The sequence below is a fragment of the Pseudopodoces humilis genome, chromosome 8, assembly GCF_049639895.1.
Source record: "Pseudopodoces humilis isolate 2021_Gansu_Grassland_sample_001 chromosome 8, ASM4963989v1, whole genome shotgun sequence".
Taxonomy (NCBI): Eukaryota; Metazoa; Chordata; class Aves; order Passeriformes; family Paridae; genus Pseudopodoces; species Pseudopodoces humilis.
The window spans coordinates 5156181-5176353 of NC_142207.1; the positions used below are offsets into that span (position 1 = coordinate 5156181).

The 20173-nt window shown below is 39.9% G+C and overlaps 1 protein-coding gene across 1 annotated transcript in view; it reads left to right on the forward strand.

Annotated features, from left to right (window-relative positions):
* LOC102112104 (von Willebrand factor D and EGF domain-containing protein-like) overlaps positions 1–20173 on the forward strand; it is a 130264-nt gene that overhangs the window by 17606 nt on the left and 92485 nt on the right. The window contains exons 5-9 of the mRNA XM_088058618.1: positions 3455–3544; positions 4666–4801; positions 8383–8600; positions 11655–11728; positions 17464–17734. Of these exons, the coding sequence (XP_087914744.1) occupies positions 3455–3544; positions 4666–4801; positions 8383–8600; positions 11655–11728; positions 17464–17734 (789 nt within the window). The remainder of the gene's footprint in view (positions 1–3454; positions 3545–4665; positions 4802–8382; positions 8601–11654; positions 11729–17463; positions 17735–20173) is intronic.

A 20173-nucleotide genomic window follows, 5' to 3' on the forward strand; every position in this document is an offset into this window, starting at 1 on the left:
CTTCCAGCAGCACCCAGATTTCCCTGCTGAGGGAATGGCCAGCAGTGGGTAACCCTAAATAGCTCCCTCTGTTGAGAATGGAGCTTCCCACAGCTGTCTTTGTTAACTGAGCCCCTGTAGGAGCCCAGGGGGAGAGGCTGATGGACAGGAGACAGGGCAAAGCTGGATCTGCTGGCAAACATCCCATCCATGCCCCAGCCTGCCTTCCCCATGCTACATTCAGATTTAGTTAGGGGAAAAGGTGGAATTGAAGACATTTTTATCATCAAAATAAGTAGAAACAACTATTTGTTTTCTACTATTTGTTTTGATTTGGAGGAAACTTAAATTCTGAAAGCTATAGGGAAAAATAGCCACATTTTAATGTTCAAGTTATTAGGGAGAAATTTTCCGGCTATGGCGACAGGTCCTAGGATTAAAATATTCTCCTAAATTGTTTCACAGAACTAACTGACCCTCACCAAATTAATGACTGACTTCTGCTTTTAGCTAAAGAAGCTCCTCATGGGGTTCATGTCAAAATGGGTACAACTCCATTGGAGTCCATGGAAGGGGAAAATCTGCTCCAACAGACATAAAGGGAGACACTTCTTAGCTAAGAAGATTTTTTGGCAAGAGTTTTGTGCCTAGAAGTTTTCTGCCCTATGGGAAGTTTTCCCAGCACAGGAAAGCATTCCATGTTAAGAAGCAATCCAGTCATCCTGTCCAAGGACACCTGTCCCTTTAAAAGATATGATGAAAAAATATAATTTGATTTTTTTTTTAATAGAACAGATCCAATGAGTTTGTGGAAAAATACTTCCTAACTTGTCACGGCCATCAGCATACTGCTGTCAGTGGTGCTTTTATCTCTTTGCTTTAAAAAGGCTGCATCCTGAGATGGGCATAGGGGGGGAAAAGGAAAAGAGAAAGAAAAAGTTGATTACTGAAGTGCAGAAAAAAAGAATTAGTATTTAGCTGAAGGCAAAAAAATACCTCCTCCTTGGAATGACTATCATAATTATGTGACAAACTGTCAACCTGTAGCTCAGCAGCTGATGAACATATCTGCTGATTGTGAGGTGTGCACCCAACAAGGAAGAGGCAAGACAAGGGAAGGAATGATATAAAAAGACATAAATGAAATGCAAATTGTGATGGCTGTCCATACATTTTGAATTTTTAAAGTTTGTGCTGACCTCCAAAAGCACTGAAGATTGAGCTGGGATGGACTGATGGTCTACAGATATCTCAGTGTATCATTAGGGAGTAAATTTTTAATTGAGTGTTTGGTGCCTTATCAATAAAATATACCTCTAAAATAAATATGAGAGGAAATACAACGAGGCTGGGTTCTGATATTTGCCAGAATATCATTTTGGGGAAGATCACCAGGCAATGCCTTTGGCAGTGCTGGGCATCCCTGTGCCTGTCCCTGCTGCCTCTGGCTGCAGCTCCCTCCCTGGCACAAACGCTCCTTGTGCTGTGCTCAGGGGGAATCTCAGTGTGAATGTTTTTGGTTAAAAGCACTGAAGCCAAAAGTGCAAACAGCCCAGTGAGTGCAAAGACATCATCTGCAATGCGGGTGCATGTGATCTGCTCAATGAGCTCTGCAAGGGGGTCAGTGCTGTTTATTTTTTGTTAGGGGGAATATGCATTATCTGAACTCTTTCTGTGTTGTCACCGCCTTGTCAGATCCTGATTTTGCAGACTCTCCCTGTGGCAGAGGCAGGAGAAGCTGCAGGAGCATGATCAGCTCTCACTTTCTGCCTTCCCAGCAGAAGAACTGTTTTGAAAAGTCTGTAAGCTAAGCATGAACCTTTAGGGAAGGATTTGAGATAATAAATATCTAATGATAACAGGGGCTTATTACCTTGAGGAGACAGCAACCTGCCCTCCTTCAGAGGCAAACAGGATAACTATGAAATATCTGAGGAATTTTAACTGTAAAGTATCTGGGTGAGGTGAGATCTGTGCCTGTTTTTTCCCCCAGTATACCCAGTATGACCTCAAGGCTTCCATCTTGTTAATGTAACAAACGACACCATTTTCACTGGGCCAAACTGTCTGGGGCTGTCTGCAAGAGAGTGAGAAAAATTGTGACGGTAAAAACATCCCAAAGGGCACATAAGCCTGGGACTGAGCTGAACTGGAAATAATCCACTTGAAGAGCACAGAAAACACTTGTTTTTCCCCACAGCCCTACAAACCACCCTGTATTGCTGGTGGGGAATTTCTGCTGTGCACAAATGAGGTAGGAAAGAAGATTCTTCAGTTTGGAGGAAACTCATGATTTGATGGCAACGAGGAGGAATTTTTAGGGTGCTAAAGGAAATATTGCAGGCTGTAATTCAGCCCATACAGCACATGAATCTGCGAATATCCTGGTGTAGAACCTGCTTTGCAGGTAGTGGTCGTGAGGGTCGTGCCTGAGCCAGCAGGTGAGAGCTACAGGCATCAGCATGGCCAGTGAGTGATGCTGGAAAATCTATCCAAAGGTGTTTGTCATAATGGAAAATAAATTGGATTGGTCCAGTTCTTCCTTGTGGGTTACTTGAGGCTTAAAAAAGTCAGCAGCTATAAATATGTCATCTGAGTATCTATAATTTGATTTAACATGTCACAATCTGTTACTTCGTTTCCAAGACTAAAAAAAAAATATTCAGAAGTACAGTTTCAGAGTCTATTGTCATTTGCTTTAAGGAAAATTTCTGTATTTTAATCTTATGATCCTAGAAATGATTTTTGCAATTTGGTTTTTCTGAAACCAATGGAACATTAAGTTGGCAGATGGTGTGCGGGCTCAGCAGAGATAAAAGTTGTGTGGCTGTGCCAGGAATACAACATAAGTGTCCTGGTACATTGTGTTTGGGGGAGCTTTTGGTTTGGGTGAATTTTCTTTTTTCTTTTTTTTTTTTAATACAATATAAACCCCGTAGGCACATCTGCATCATCTTTTATAATACAATAAGGGAAAAAAAATGAGCTTTTCTTATTGCTGACACAGTTTCTGAGACTGGATGAGTGTCAAACTAATTTAAACTTTAAAATAAAATGCTTACAAACATGGTACAGAGAGAAGATATTTGTTCCAGTGGACAGACTGGAGTCTGGGATCCCAAGCGCAAATTTCTGAATTCTGACAGTAACCCCTATGAAAAATGTAATTCTTCCTTAGTAAAATGAGTTCAAATCGTAAACCAAGGTGTTTAAAAACTGCAGATGAAAACACATCATAAGCATAAAATGTGATTAATTGTTGAGACAAAAGCCATACTTCTTTCTTTATTAAATGCATCAAAAATTCTTCCAAATCTAAAAATTTACACATAAATATTCTCAAAGCCTAAATCCCCAAAATATATTTCAGCAGTAGAATGAAAGATTAAAAACTCTGAGCAACAGGAAGATGAATATTTATATGAATGTTACTCAAGAAATGCTACAGCACGTGCTGTTTATTTATTTATTACAGGTATTTTGCACTGTCTCAGCTTTTAGGAGGGGCACTCCTGAGCAGCAGTCACTGCCTGAGGACAGCAAAGGTTTCTATGCTGGGATTAAGGTAACACCCATGGCCCTGAGTCACTGACTAGGGAATATTTGAAAATCATGATGAAGAAACGTAAGTTATGATCATCACAAGCAGTGCTGCCTCGATTTTCACTCTGAGAAAATGGCTTTGTGTGATGGGAAGACACACCTACAAACCTGCAAGGATGCACAGTTCTGTTGTAACTAAAGCAGAACAAAGGGAAGACAAAATGTGCATTTTTATCCATTGTCTTGTTATGGTCAGGCATTACAAAGCAGATGGTGCTGAAGATAAATTCACACTGAGTGCAAGGACCAGGTCTAACCCCAGTCAAGGATTAGGCTGTCAGCCTGGCAGTCCAGAGATTTTGGGATCTTCTGAGTATCTGAATGTCATGCCTCCATGAAAGGGGCTTCAAAGCCCATTCTGTGTAGTATCTGAAGAACAGTTTCTGAGGATTTTTTTTAAATGTCAGAATTTTCCAGGGACTTGAAATTCCCATTTCTTTCTAGCCCTGAGTGCTGTTTCTACTCTTTTCCCAGGACAAGGGGCAGAGAGAAAAGGCACAACCCAAGCTCTCTCTCCAGGGGCAGGGGTCTCCAAACCTGCAATATTTTATGTGCAGAGCAATTCTTCTTCCTGCCATAGTAGGGAAGGGGAAATGGCCAAAAATTGCAATTATTTTGCACCCAGTACAGACCACAAACATAGAGTCCATGACCATGAGGTTATGCCAGACTTAATGCCATGGTATTTCTCTTCCTGCATTGGGATAGGAGATCCTTTAAGCCAGGGATATTAAAAATTAAATAAATTCCACAGTATTATTCTCAGGCTTAATAAAAGTCAGCTTTCAGGTTTGGAGATGAGAAGCAATTACACATTATATATGGGAACTGCAAACATTTTCCTAATTGCCAAAAATGTTCAAGTATGTCAACAGCAATTTTACCTTATACAGTTTAAGATCAATATTGAAAAATTTATTATTATTGAGGAGATTATGATAAAGATTATTATTTTGAAAGTAATTATATATCTTAGTAATTGATTAAAACCACTTAAGACTTCATAGATATCAGTGTTGTCTGATTAATCTGTCATCTCTCTTACCTGTCAAAATTATCTAAAAATTGTTTTCTTATTTCCAGTTTTTACCAGAATCACTAGAAATTGCAGAGGATGGCAAGGAGCATGTTTTGACTGTCCTGAGCACGGTACCCATTGCCTGTCCTGGGCAGGATGATTCCTGTAAGATTACTTTGCAACTAAGTACTGAAGACTTGGGTAAGAGTTTTACATATTGACATCAAAACAATGTGATTACTTTTTCCAGTATTTAAGTACCAATGAATTCAAATAGAAAATATAATATATAAATAATACCAAAGGGCAGAAGCCATAAAATCAGCAAACTAGGCCATATTTTTATCTGCAAAATAAAACAGCTGATAATATCTGACAGGTTTTTGAGAGAGAAAAAAACCCCAAAGCCATAAATCTGACTAGCAATAACCTGAACAGTAGTCTGTTGAGATTTATGGATGAAATAACTGAGAGTAGAAGAACTTATTTTAAATTCCAGGAGCGTAAAATTCCATTTTCCATTTTAAGTTTTTTTGTAGCAGGAATGTTCTTAGGTAGAATAATTTCATTAATTATCAATAAAAAGCTCCCCTGCAGATTTATTATTCAGTAAATGCATAGTGAAGCCTTTTTTCTTTCTTTTGCTGGCTTATAGTTTTTGTCTAACTTAATACAGAAGGAAAAAAGTCATTCTTGTTCTTATGTATTATTCTCTTTCTAAACATTTAGGGTTTCATTTTATTAACTTGAAAACATTGACAATGTCACTGAGAAAACTCTTGCCCTTTTATTCAGTAAATGCTGTCTTCAGGTCAATCAGGTGGAATACCTTTCCTACCTAAGGGTGGCACATTGGTATTTATTTTCCATTTGCACTAAATAAAACACCCAAACCTTTTTCTAACAAGTCACTTCTTTCTCTTCCCTAAGTGTCTCAATGAGAGAAATGTTTAGAGATGGGATTACAGCTGCAGTTTCTCTACCCACAAAAAGCCAGCTCTAAAAAATGTTGGCAAAACCCAGGTCTGATATTTTTCTCTTTTTAATTTCCTTTCCTAGCTCTCCTCACCATCAGCCAAGTGCTTAGACAGAAGAAAGAAAAATAATTTAAATGACATCATAACACAATGATCTTAAACTGAGCAGCACCTTATGGTTCCAGCAGCTGTGTTGGCTCTTGTACGTGGAGTACTTTGCGTTTCTCCATGGCTCAGTGCTGCTCTGTTCTACATATTGCTCTTGGCTTGGAGTCTGTGCTGCTCCATCAGGAAAACATCCACTGATCTCATGGGAAAGGATTTCTTTGGATAGCAGGGTAGAGGAGAGGCTGCCACATGTTGAGGGATTGGAGGCTGGTATGTGCTGGGACACCCCCACAGACCCTGAGTCACACACTGACTGCTCTGAGGATCAGACAGGAATTAGCCCAGACAAGGCCTTTGTTGAACTCACATTTTCTTAGGCGTTGATCAAGGCTTTCAGAATCTCCCTGACACTGAGAGCGAGGAGCTCTCGAGTGGGGGAGGCTGAGCTCAGCACATGGGACTGAGACTGACCCCTCACCAAGGACTCCTCCAGTCCCACAACATGCACTTGGCTGGAAGAAAGAGAGGATACAAGACTTGCAGAAGCAGCTCTATTTTCAAGCTGTCAATGAGCTCGATGCGTTGGTGCCAAGAGGTGCCAGGAGGAAGGCACAACTCGTCCAATTAACTCATATTTGAAGGAAGTTGTCACTGAAGTGGAAAATTTCTGTTAGTTTTGATCAACTCATTTCTGCAGCTCAAACTAAAGACAGCTCTAGCCCTTGGTTGCTCCATCCTGAGGCTATTTCCTCGGACGACACTGGGTCTGTTATCTATTGAGCTATCTATATATACTTAAGGCTGAGGATCTGCTGCTGGTTGTCTGCACAACCACGTTTGCTCTGAGACTTTATTGTCTTTAGGGTCCATTAGTTTATCTGAAGGAACACTGCAGGCTTCTGAAAAATGCATGCTGGCCACAGTGCTGGAAATTAAAAATAAAAACCATTTTAGCTGTGATTCGTTTATACCGAATAAATTAGCTGACAAGCTCCTTGTCTGGCTGAATCCATATAACTACACTGTTGTGCTAATTATGTAGGGAATAAGTGATAAGAAAGCTAATTACAAGCACAGAAATATCTCTCCAAGTTCAGACAATATCATAATGAATGCCAAGGCACAGCAGAGCCACTGCAGTTCAGCTCCTGTTAAGTTTATCGCTACTATTTTGACAAGATGATTTTCTTTGATTTTAAACTTTTGTTCTGGGTTGTGAGCACAGCTCATGGGGCTGTAATGGCAATAACTATTCCTCATGGAAACCTCCAATTTAATTGAATCAAGAACCTTGAAAATGAGCCAGGACTTTTCTATAAGATGTGAGGTGAGGCAGCCTTTAAGGATTTGATATGAGGGATTATATGTCATTAATATCTGTAGATTTTAGTTCAGTTCCCATAGTACTGCACAGGGTTAATTTAAATTATATTTCATGAGATTTTTCCATAAGGAATAAGACACTGATTATTTGATTGTGTTAGAAATGTCATCTTACAATACTTTAATGCCATTTCTATAAATTATTAAGCAATTCTACAAATGGGAAGAATGATATGAAAATCACTTATTTTAATATCAGAAAATCACTTGTTTTCATCTCAGATTAATTTTATGGCCCCCATTTCTAGAACTTCATTCTTATCTGACGATAATTAGTGGTCTGGGACAGAAAACTAAGTATTCCTCAAGAAACATTTTAAGTCCTGAAAGCAGCAGTTAGATTCTGGCTGCTTCAACGGGACCACAGTTTAATTTTCTATCAACCAAAGGATTCATTAAAGCTTGAGTGGCTTCTTGAGAAGAAAGTTGGCTCAGAACTAAATGCTGTGGTAATTCAGTGTGTATAAGGGAGAACACACTTATGGAAATAAAAATTCAGGTTTGCCCTTTACCTGAGATCTGCGCAGGAAGGGTCAGGAGCTGAGAGAAGTGGACACTGCCCTTTTGGCTGTGTGTAAAGGTCTGTTTAGGAAAGATATGATGTGCAGTACCATTGTCACACTGATTTTGTCACCACACATCGTTTCTCTACCCACCATAAATACAGACATAGCCAGTATCTCCAAGATTATTTTTCCTCATTTTTTTAGTGAATTTATCAGCACAATACTTCTGTGAAGGATATAAATAAAACTATCATAGTTTTACAGACTGGGAAGCAAAACACCACAACTTAACTAAGCCAAAAAACACAAATACAGACCTGCTACATTTGCTTTGCTGTTGTGGATCCACAGTTCACCCAAAACTCACTTGAGAACCCTCCCTTTTCACATCAAAACACCTGTTTATTTTAAATTAAATAACTCCCAGCAGATACCTCCTTATACTCCAGATAATGAAAGAGAAATGTTTTCCAGAAGCACAGATTCATCTCTTTTTTAGTCATGAGAACTGCTTGTCTTCATTCACTGGGCATGGACCCATAAAGATAACGCTGTCATCCCAGAAATATTAGCACCTGTGGAAAAATAGACACCACTGAGGTTTTAGTAAACTTTGGGGATAAGAAACCAGCACAGTGAAGAGTGCAGAGGGATGCCAGATTCAGTCAGACACAACTGCCTTCATGCAAAGCCATGGTTCCAAGGCATGCTTTCCCTGGAACGAGAAACGTTTGTGTTGAACAGAACCCAGGGAACGGGCGACACTTTGGATAACTCTTGTCAGACTCTGTGTTTGTGCTCACTGCAGGCAGCCAGGTTCCAGGGCCCCCAGACATCGCCCTCTCGGCCTGCCAGGTGGATCTGCTGCCGGAGCCCTGCTCGGGGAGCAGCTGTGCAGCGGCCACGGTGACAGTGACAGCCGTGACGGACTTCGCGCAGGACGGGAACCGCCTCAGCCGCGTCCGCGCTCAGCCGGTCGCAACAGGGGATTTGCTCTGGAGGGCTTACACACCCAGGGATGTGAAGGTTAGGTCCTGAAATCAGTTGGAAATGTGGCAAATCTAAATGAGATGTTCTTTTCTTTTTTTCTTTCCTTTTTATTCTTTTTTTGGGTGTTTTTTTTTTTTTTTTTGGTGGGGAGAGTTTTAGGGTTGGTTGTTTTTTTCCAAAGAGAATAAAATTTTAGGGATGGTTGTCATAATGGTTTGGGTTGGAAGGAGCCTTATAGACCATCCAGTTCCACCTCCTGCCAAGGGCAGGGACACCTTCCACTGTCCCAGGTTGCTCCAAGTCCTGTCCAACCTGGCCTTGGACACTTCCAGGGAAAGAGCAGTCACAACTTCTCTGGGCAACCTGTGCCAGGGCCTCCCCACCCTTACAATAAAGAATTTTTTCCTAATATCTGATCTAACCCTGCCCTCTGTCAGCAGAGTAAAGCAAAAGAGTCACTTTATACACCAAGAAAATTAACATGGAATTCCTTGTCCTTTGTCAGATTTAGGGTTGATCATTAGTCAGCTCATCAGTAAGGACAAGAGCTGGAATACAGAGGTGACCAGGAGTGCTTCTGTCTACTGGAAAAGGGGAGAGGGAGAACATGGGTTAGAGAATGAGCACCTGTTTGGGAAGGGGGAAGGGGGAAACTAAGGGTTTAGAGAACATTTTCTGACAAAGCAAAGGTAGAGCCTCAGAAAGGAGAGAGGAGAAGGGATTCAGCAGTGCCGTGTCCAATTTGCGACTGTGCCATGAATCTCCAGGACACCCTCAACAGCTCACAGCTGCTCCATCTCTTCATTTATACCACTACAAAATGTCCAAAATAAAAATAATAACCAATCAGGAAGGCAAGCCACACTTTCCCTGTAGAAAGCCTGGCCAAAAAAATGTGGTGAGCAAGGACCAGCCCTTTGTAAAGTTATTTCAGGACCTCGGGTGGGAGGTTTGAGCACTGTAATCCCACCAACCCAGAGAATTTACCAGAGCACAGATTTGAGTGAGCTAAATTTCTCAGAGCAGGGGCACATCCAAGCTGGCATATCTTGGGTAACTGAAAACACCCCCCAGTGAAATCCACAAATTCCCTGCCCTAACTTTTGTGGATTTTTTCATGACAGAATGAGTTTAAACTGGACCAAAAGAATTTTGTCTTCAAAGGTAAAATGCCTAGCGTGGGTGTATAACATTTCATCTCCAGAAATGGCTTCTTTTAAACTTTTCAAGATTCTTAAACCAAAAATTACAGCTAATTCAGCATAGTGTGCTCACACACTCATATTTTTTCTTGAAATTACAAATGCTTTCATTAAAATATGAAGATTTATCAAGTGTGAAATTGAATTAATCAATTTTAATAATAAATTCCATTTATCTCAGTTAAAACTTGATCTATGGAAACATAATAGACAATACCCTCCCCCATTTTCCCATTGCTGCTTTGTAGTTAATTAGAGGCCTTAATGTAACATAATTCTTGCAACATAGCAAGAAAAAAATCCATGTATTAAAATCCACATAATCTTTAATCCTTCTGACTTGTTTGGATATTTTTGATTTATCTGAAAACTGAACAGAAATTGTAGGCAGAACATCCTGACACACCTAGACACCTATAAACAGGATTTCCTCAGCAAACTATTCCTGCCTTCAACCAGGAATTGTGTTTTCTGCTGACATCATGCAAAAAAAAAACAGAGCAGAGAAGGCCAAAGGATTTGTTTGTGATAAATTTTCACTTAGGAAGTGTGAGGCTGTGGAGAAAATGGGAAAATTCTGAGAAACTTCATATCCCACAGCAAATCCAAATGATACAACTGACCCCAGATTAAAAAGTTGTTCAAATAGGGGTTCATTTTTCCAGTCCTCAAGACCATCATTCTAAAAGTTAGGTGTGCCAGACGCAGGTGTGCATCTAGAAATGGTTTCTGTGTCATGGTTAAGGGGCATTTTGAAATACAGATGATGTATTGCTGCCAGGTGAGGAATGCTGTCACGAACTGAGGTTCTATCTTCACCCTCTAATTCATTTATTTAATTTCACCCCTGTTCCCAAAAGCCAAGTTCTGCTTTGTCACTGAAAGACTGCACAGGGATATAGCAGCCATCCTTCTTCCCCGCTCCATGGACCCTGGTAGAACTAACTGAAGTGCACCTCTGGACTCCTCAGGGGCAAGGAGGGAGCAAAGAATTAACAGCCCTGGCCAAGAAATCAGTCTGTCAGGATGGATAATGGGAAACCATAACACTCCATCACTCCCACCAGTATGACTGGGAGCTCTTCATACCACAAATCACTGCACAACCCAGTCCTGCATTTTTGGGAGCTGGACAGCAGAGCACTCAGCCATTAAAAAAAGCACCCTCTGGAACAGACCTGGCAGTGTGGGTCCAGCACTGCCTGAGATTCAGGTGTTACAGCTTCAGAGCCCTGCCTCTGGCTTCTGCAGGCACCTCTGCTCCTTGCAGGGCTTTCACAGCTCCTCTGTGACCCAAGGAGTCAAGGGCTGGTGCAGATGAAGAGCTCTGTAGCTGTAGTAGATCCTTTCCTGTTTCACTCACATAAAGCAGTGTGATTTGGAGCCTCCTCATCAATATCTGATCAATATCCACGTCAAATAGATAAATCAGCCATTCAGGTGCTGTAACGGGAAATTTGAGGTCAAATCAGGGGACAGGCAGCTACTACTAAAACGTGCTAATGTTACTTAATTACAGCATAGCTTTTTACCATACTTCAGGCATTAAAATTAGTAAAATTTAATGAGCACTCTGTTCTTCTGGTAATTTCAGTGAATGATCTGCTCCTTAGAAAAAAGTTTTAATAAAAAACTTCATCTTTTACCAGATAAAGGAAGACATTACATCAGATGAACAGGAACACTTTGAACTCCCTTATTGGCTATGATTAAACTCTGTTGTTTGAAAGCGAAGCCTATTTTGTCCCCATCTGCAATCGTATTTCAGAATTCAGATTGTAGTTTGTACTTAACCCTTGAATCCTGCCCCTTGAATGTTTTGTGAGGAACAGTAATGAAGAAAAACTGCTGTGTAGACTGTATTCATTGCACATTTCATTTTAACTAGGTCACAGTTCGAGACCTCCCAACAGGGAACTGCTACTCTTTCACTGATCCACACATTATCACATTTGATGGATGGTGAGTATTTTACTTTAAAATAATTTGGCTCAATTACTGCAGTTATCTGTTTCTGGATGTGGCATGCATTTGGGTTTACATTAGAATATCAAAAAAGCATTGAACAAATTTGCTTACAATGAGGAATGTGCTCCTTCGGTGGCACACGTGGTTTCCTTCCAGCTGTGTACTCCTTTTAACAAAAGGACTAGAAATGGATTAATCTTTTTTTTTAATGGGTTTGAGTCTGAATAATTTTTACAAGACAAAGGTCCAAAATGTTCTTCAAATAGAACTATTACTAGTGGCCTTGAGAGGGTGTCTACACCACATGGTGTTAGTGACTCCCCAGTGGCACCCGAGTGACACGTTGTGTCACCAGGGCAGCACAGCACACAGGGACAGCCTGGTCCTTCCCAGGAGTTCAGCAACATCTGGTGCAAAGTCATCAGAAAGATGCTCTTGATTTCTTCTACTTCCAGAGCTGGTTTATGTCCAGCTGGAGTTGACAATCATAAATACAACCAAAAAAAACCCCATAAAGACAGCTCTAATGTCTCAGACAAAAAAGTCCAAAAATTATAAGTGTCAAGTATCGGGAGAAGAACGCAAAAATAAAGTTGTACAACTTCCTGTAGTGTCCAAATGTCCTTCTGTATCACCCAGTAATAAGCTGCTTAAAGACTTTCTCAGCCAAAGTGCTGTCTTTGTGTTTGTCAGCCTGAACTGTACAGTTCAACTTTTCCACATTTAACTCACCTAATCATTCATTAATCTATTTATCCCAGCTAATTGGCATCACTGAAAGTTTTTAAAATTTGCAGCTGGCACATTTGATCCAGTGTTGCAGATATTTCAGATGCCATTCCAAGTTTGTCACTCTGCCATTAACCCCCTGGTGGCACAGGCAATGATTTTGGGTGTGCAGCATTCACATGGGCTTGGCAGGTGTGAATTTCTGCTATCCTGATATCCCAATTTCAGTCCAACATGCTCTGGAGGTGGCATCCGAAATGCTGTCAAAGCTGGAGAAATCTTTTGATGAATTGTGAGCAAGAATGGCAGTGACTCCATTAAAAGTTACACATCTGCTTGTAACAAAGATTTCAAGTAAATTGGGCAGTCTGAGGTAGGAGATTAGCTCTGCTTATCCATGGTTTCCCAGTCCTCCGTCTGCTTTGCTGAAAAGCATTTAAATGTGATCAGGAACTTGTTTCATACAAGTTTGGGTTCTTTTCTTGCTTTGAAAGCTTCATTAGAGCTGCAAGAGGTTCAAAGATATTCCCACGTCTCATGTAGCTGCAATTATTTCAACTCTGGGATATTAAACTAGATCAGAGTATTATTTCAAACCTCTCTATACATTTATATTCTAAAATACTCCCTTTTGATTTAGGGCTGGGAACATACAGTGAGCTGTCAGACTGTTGTGTTTAGGGATTTATAAACAGCTGAAAAGAACCTCTTGGAATGGGAACACCCTTCCAGCCATGTAGCACATTTTTACATTGCCTCCATGGGGAAAAAAAAAAAAGGTCTAAAACCAAATAAAGCAATTTTATTTGAATAACTCATTTTTTAATCCTATTGTTGATAGCACACAGAAATGTTTCTAAGCAATTTATGTGCTGTTTTGACACAGGGAGTTTGGAAAAGCCCATCCTTCTGTGTCATCCTGCCTCAGAGACACACAGACTCAAAAGAGGAAAAACCCAGGATCAGCTTGGCCCCTCAAAAACTGCACATTTTTCCTTGTGGACAGACATTCATCACTGCTCTGTCCAGTGCAGCTTCAAATGAGTCACGTTGATGGGGCTTCCTCCATCTCAATAACTAGGTTATTTCCCTAAGATGTATCACTTCTTGATATTCAGCCAAGTTTCTTACCCATCATTTCACAGTCCCATTACTCCTACTTATATTCCCATTTATTACTGTAAATAATTTCTCTTTCAATTATTGTAATGATTAGGCTACCTTATTACACATCAGTTAAGTAACTTCTCTGGCTGCCTATCTAAAAAGATTTTTACCATGTTAGCAAATGATTTTAAAGATCTGTACTTAAGGAGTGAGGAATGCAATTCCTCCTTCTGTCCTGGTACAAAACTATAATCTGAAGGCAAAGGCTGACACAGAGGTCTGGAAGTGAAGCATTCCCCTTTTTTCATGGAAGGAAATGTGAAATGTGGTGGGAAAATGTGTTTGAAATGAGAACCTTCTTGTGGTTTCAATATTTAAACGAAAATCATTAAAAATTTAAATTTTAACTTCAATAAAAATAGTTCTTTGAATAAATTTTAAAAATTGAAAAATTATATAAAAATCAAAAGGCTGGAAGTGCTTTTCTTACTGGCAGTAACATTTTCTTACTGAAACAGCCACTTCCAGCATATTTTTTAACTTCTATTGTGCTGTTTCCAATGTTTTTAATCTGACATAGTGAGCTCAAATTAAATCTGAGGCAGTTAGCTATTCATTAGACAACTGAAATACCCAACTCCCACTCCTTAATAACACTCCCCTTTGCTGTGCCTCCTGCTAATATATGTCTGTAGGAATATTTATCTTGTAATCTTTTCATTCTTTTCACCAAAGGCAGTGACTGAAAATCAAAGAGGAATGTGTCATATTTTACAGCATAAGCACAATCAATTTGTGTATATTGGAGCGTAGATGTGAAATAACGTTAATTATAGCAGCTAAAATCCAGAGAGAGCACTTCCTTTTATAGCAAAGTACCTTCTAAATTAAACAAATGTGAAAGCCTGGTAAAGCAAAAGTATAGCCCTCATTACTGGTTATGGCACATTATAAATATAAAAGCTTTTCATGCCATAAATCGCAGATTCTTAAATATGAAGTACTAGCTTAAAACTAAATATGCAGAAAATCCTTTTAGGCCAAAGTAAAAAGGGGAATATTTTTTGATTGGGGAACTATATACATCATTTATGTTATTTTGCATTTTACCATACCAAAAAAAAAAAAAAGTTAAAAGATTTTTTTCAGATTTCTCAAAAATTTACACTAATCTATATTATCCCACCAATATTATCTCTAAGGAAATGGCACTGTTTTCTGGTTGGCTTTAATGACTTTCATCAAAGGACCTCACAGCAAAGTCCTGGGCATGAGCAGCCCTGCCAGGTGCTGGGGTTTTGATAGTCTGCAGCAGTTTAGTTGTCCCCAGGCATCCAGTGCTTTCTGAATACAATCCAACATCTGCTCTGAGAGCAACGTGATGGGATGAACACTCTGAAAACAGGGAACGTCCTTCAGCATCACCCAGCTCTTCAGAGAGTTAAGCATACCACGAAATAGTTCCTTGTAGCAAGGAAAGAAGGAGCCTGGGGGGTCATGCCAACAAGTTAAATCATTTGATGGCAAAGCTGTGGTGAAAAATCTTAAAAAAACACTGAATTAATACAAAGATGAAGTGCAGCTTGGTGAAGAGGAAGTGCAGGGTGTGAGTTAATTGAACACTACTAGGTAGTAGTTGTTTACATATGTCTATACCCCCTTCTGTCCCTCTCTTATGATTTGCCAATATAAATTATTCCTATAGAAGCTCACTGCCATAACTAAACGCTCAGGAGTGTTTTATAATTATTGGACAAAGACATAACTCAAGCCATGACTTTGTTCTGGGACCAGAATTTGCTTCCTCCCTTGGAAAACAATCTCTGTCCATTGCTGCAGACTGTCAGGAGGCAGGATGAGAAGTGCACTGTGGAGGGAGATTTAGACACAAATAGTGGTGCTTGGTTCACAAGGAACACGAAGAACTCCCTCATGCAAGAGCTGCTCTAGGTCTGCTTCAGGTATTTATTACTACAGGCAACTTCTCCAACATCATCCCAAGAATCATTAACACAATTACAGCTGAATAAACATCACAAAAGTTTACCTGACTACATCAAATTATCCATTCAACTGATTTGAAGGTGCCTGAAAGCTCTAATTTAGGCACAGGGCAGGTTCGTTATGTGCTATGCAAGCTATGCCATGACTTAATTGAAGGACTCGGGGTGACTTCCAGGAGGGTTGGGTTGGGTCCACTGTCAGGGATTATTAAGCAATAAATAGCTCCCCTTGATATGCAAATGCAAAACCAGCCAGAGATGATTAGTGTGGGTACAGCCAACCTGATGCCTTGTTTCCCATCAGCCTCCCTAAACACCTCTCCTCCGAAGCTGATCCTGTAGAAGGAAACTGTGGAAGGTGCTCTCCTAAAATATCCTCTTTCCTCTTTCTCCCCCACAAAGGTGTCCAAATGGAGCAAGAACTCGGTGTTTAAAGAAATTATCTATTTTTTATGGTGTCCTAAGTTCTGCTCACTCTTAGCAGCAGCATCTATGTAGTGTACTATAGGAATTTATGTATCTGATTAGAAAATAGGATGAGACAGAACCATTCAAAATCTTATCTGGCCACTTCATGGCCAACCTAAGTTTTTCAAGATGAAAGATAAAGTCAGATGTGTTTTCTAGAGAAAAGGAGTTGGAATTAAAAATTTTTACTGTGTTTTAAGCTACAAAGTTATGTGCAGCTTTTATTCTGAAGAGAAACAAAATGTAGAAATATACATGTGAAAAAGTCACAGTTCACAAGCCATTTGTTCATCAGTATAAGAAGCATTAATGGCCTAAAAAATGTGGATGTTTATATGGCACTGCTTTAAAAATAATGCTGTTATTTAGCAGAAGCATTTTATACATTCCTTTTTATGCTTTCTTTATTGTAGAAAGAATAAAGCTTATTATTATAAGCTTATAGTTTAGTTTCCATATTGCTTAATTTCATAAAAATCATGTTTAAAACTAATCACAGTGCCTTAAAAGAAAGCAGAATAATCCATTGTTTTTAAAGATGGAAGCTGTTGGCTTATAGGGAGAAAACATCAACAGCATATATTAAGTATATGGCTACTATTTCCTTTTATATAACAGAATAAAACAGAGTAAGAATTAGACAAGTTTATGGAGTGAGAGCACAAAGAACAAGCAGAAGAGGGTCCTCTCACAAGCCTCTGTTGTGGAAACCCCAGAGGTTCCAGATGGTTCATGTAGAGGGCAAACACTTGCAAAGTTATTAAAGTTATCCTGCTCTTGGCCTCACCAGATGGAGCAGGGACATTCCTTTCAGAAAAGAATGAAAGTCTTAAATCGTTCTCCACGCTGGTTTGTGCTGATTGCTGATCCATTGAGTGTGAAAATCGTGCTTACGGAGAAGTCGTTAGGGGGGAGGAATAAACTTCATTTTAGCTGGCTTTCAGTAGAAGCCCAGATTTTCATAGGAAGCCTTTAACTAGCCACAGCCAGACTTGTAAAATTTGGAGATTAGTCACAGAACAGGTTATCTGAGCACTGATTTCCCTTTGAAGAACATCGTAATCTAAAAGCATCCAGTTAGAACCAAAATACATTTATTAAGACCCAAAGGCAGGAAACTTCTTCCCATTTGCCATATATCAAATGTTTATCTGTTTTATCCATGCCCATTTCCATGGCAGCAGCTGGGACACAACTCCTGCTTTCCACAGGAACTCTTAGGCACTTCCAGCTAACAACTGCTGTGGCGTTCCCTTGGATACAGAGCCAGAGAAACTCTTCCCCATGTGTGGATGGGTCCCTGCTCCAAGGCCAGACATCAGGCTGCTCTAATTGCTGCTGTACGAGTTCCAACAAACACCCAACGCAGGTGCACGCTGAGGCTCCCTAACCCTCTCTGGTTTTTGAATTGTGGCTGTTTAGGCGCTATGACAGCTATAAAATCGGGACGTTCCTGCTGTGCCGCAGCGAGTCGCGGGCGTTCGAGGTGCACATCCGGCAGTGGGATTGTGGCGGCCACCGCTCCGCCACCGCCTGCAATTGTGGCGTAGCTGCACGAGAAGGGGGTGACACCGTGGTGCTGGACACCTGCAATGGCCACTTCCAGGACAGCAGGCCCCAGCTGACCATCAAAAGCACCGAGGCATCGCCACAAGTCAAAATCCTGAAGTCTTACGGAGGCAGGAAAATAACAGTACGTGCTTGGATGGTTGAGCGCTCTTGTGGCGGCTGTGCTTTGAAAACACGTGTTTAATATTTCTGAATTATCAATGAAGTCGCTATGAAAATATCTGAAGCCACCAGAGCACCTGCAGTCAAATGTACCGCAAAACGAGAGGCAGGGAAGTAGCTGGTTAAAGTGTTGGTTTAACAAACTGTAAAATAAAACTAAACAGATACCTCTGGAAATTTCTTGGCGACACAGTGGAGCTCTGATAGCACTACTTACTCTCTGCAGCACAGCAGCCTGTTTGCTTATGCCAGCCACTACCCAGCCACATCACATAAAGCAAATTTCTTTGCAGAGCTCAAGATATAAATATTCAAGGAAAGATCCCAGGTAGCAGAATAATAGAGTTTTTGAGTGGAGCAGTAAGACGCTATTAGTCAGATCCAGAGAGCCCCCAAAAGCTATGAAAATGGGCTGCAAATGTGCAACATTTGCTGTAACATAAAGCATTTGCCTAAACAAATATATGGCCACAACTTACTTTGCATAAGTATCGCTTATCAACACTAATCCACTGAAATCGCTGGAAAAATAAGAGCAGGCTGCACCAGGGATTTTGGTAAGGAAAAGAGCCGCAAATTATGGCCAAGAAGATAATTTTATCCTAGAGTTATATCATCAAGATTTTTTGCCATGAAATGTTTTGGATGAAGATCGGTCCAGGGCAGAGCCAGAATGATGCAGGAAGTGCCTGTGCTTGGCTCTCCTTGTGATCTCACTTGGAATAGATCTCAGGAAGGTAGTAATTGAAAGTCTGTTAATTATAGAATAGAGAAAAAGCAAGAATCAAGCTGTCATTTCATTTTGCAACTGAATGCAATATAATTACTGTTTTATTACTAGGATAATCTTTGCATGGAATCCCTATTCTCATTTACACCTGAGGTAAGACTCAGGGAAACAAATCAGGGCAGAGTGGGGACACAATATGAATCTTTCTGTGATGTGAGTGGGAATCTATAGGCACTGTGCAGCAGAGAACAGAATCCCTGAGCACACCACTGAGAAGGGTCCATCCCAATTCTCCCAGCCCTTGTCCATCATTATCCTCATGCAGCCTGGGAACTGTCTCCCACAACATTCAAGGAGGCTTGGAATGGGGTGAGGTCATGCAAAGTGGCAGCTTCCAGCAGCCAGACACTAAATAACTCTGCAAACTGAGGTCTCAAAAAACCTTCTTTGAAGCCTCAATTAGCAGCATTAAGTCCAGGTGGGATGTATTGCCCGGAGCAGCAGAAAAGGAAAGGGTTAGAGCCCTCCAAACTCCTGAAATAAATCCACACCTGGAAATATTAATCTGGACAGCTCATGCAGTTCTGACTGCAAGGCTTTTACACACAGGCCTCTAGAAAAAGCCTGAAGTAATGGGGAACTAAAATAGGCAGAATTATAATTTAGTGAAGCCAAACTCAGAGTAAACTCTGGATTCAATTACAAGAATAAAGATATGAGCTTGTTACTCCTTTACAGATATGAATAGATCTGATGGGGAGGAGCTCCAAATGAACCAGAAAATCCCCACCCAAAAGAAAGGAAAACAAAGGACATTATTTGGATGAATAAATTATATTTAGGCAGGGGTCACTTAAAAAAGGAAAATAATTATTTCAAAATTATTGTAATGAGATGATTGCAACTCTAATGTATTTTTAATATTAACTGAAAATGTTTAACTTTGGATAAAAAGAAAGTATTAAGGCTACTTATCAGGATAGTATGTTCCTGCTCCCTCTTAAGGCACAGATAATTTTCAAATAATTTTCTTTTTATTTAAAAATAAAGCAAATAAAAAATACTTTTCAGTTGAGCAGCTATTTTCTTTTTGCTTTTTTTTTTTCTTTTTCTTATTTGGTTAGTAAACCAATCTGAAAAATCCATTATCCACAAAGTTACTTCTTGTTTTGAACCCTGCCAAGATTTTTTTTCCCTTTTAAAGGTCAGTGTAAGCCTACCACTAGTCCTTTAATGAGAAAATCGCTTTATGCACTTTAAAACACAATCATTTTCTGGATAATCCAGCCCTGGAAAATGAAACGATTGTTCAGAAGGAAGAAAGATGTTTTTCAATCTTGGCAGTTTCTCTAAAAAAAAGTTATTATCATGAAATTATTAATATAAAAGACACAAGGGTGGCCTTATTGTCATGGAAGATGCTTCAAAAATTAGCTGGTAACTTACCACTGGGAGAACTTCAATGGATGTAAATATTAATTTAAGAAGAAAGTACTCATGCAGTTATATATTTATGTAATGTTATCAGATATTAATGCCATGGCTTCTGAAAGCAAGCTAAATAATAGCACAAATAAATATTTATAGTGTTTCTAAGTGATCTTAAATTACCTCCACCATCGCTAACGTCCTGCTTTGATATTTTCTTTTATGGAAAGAGACTTTTTTTTA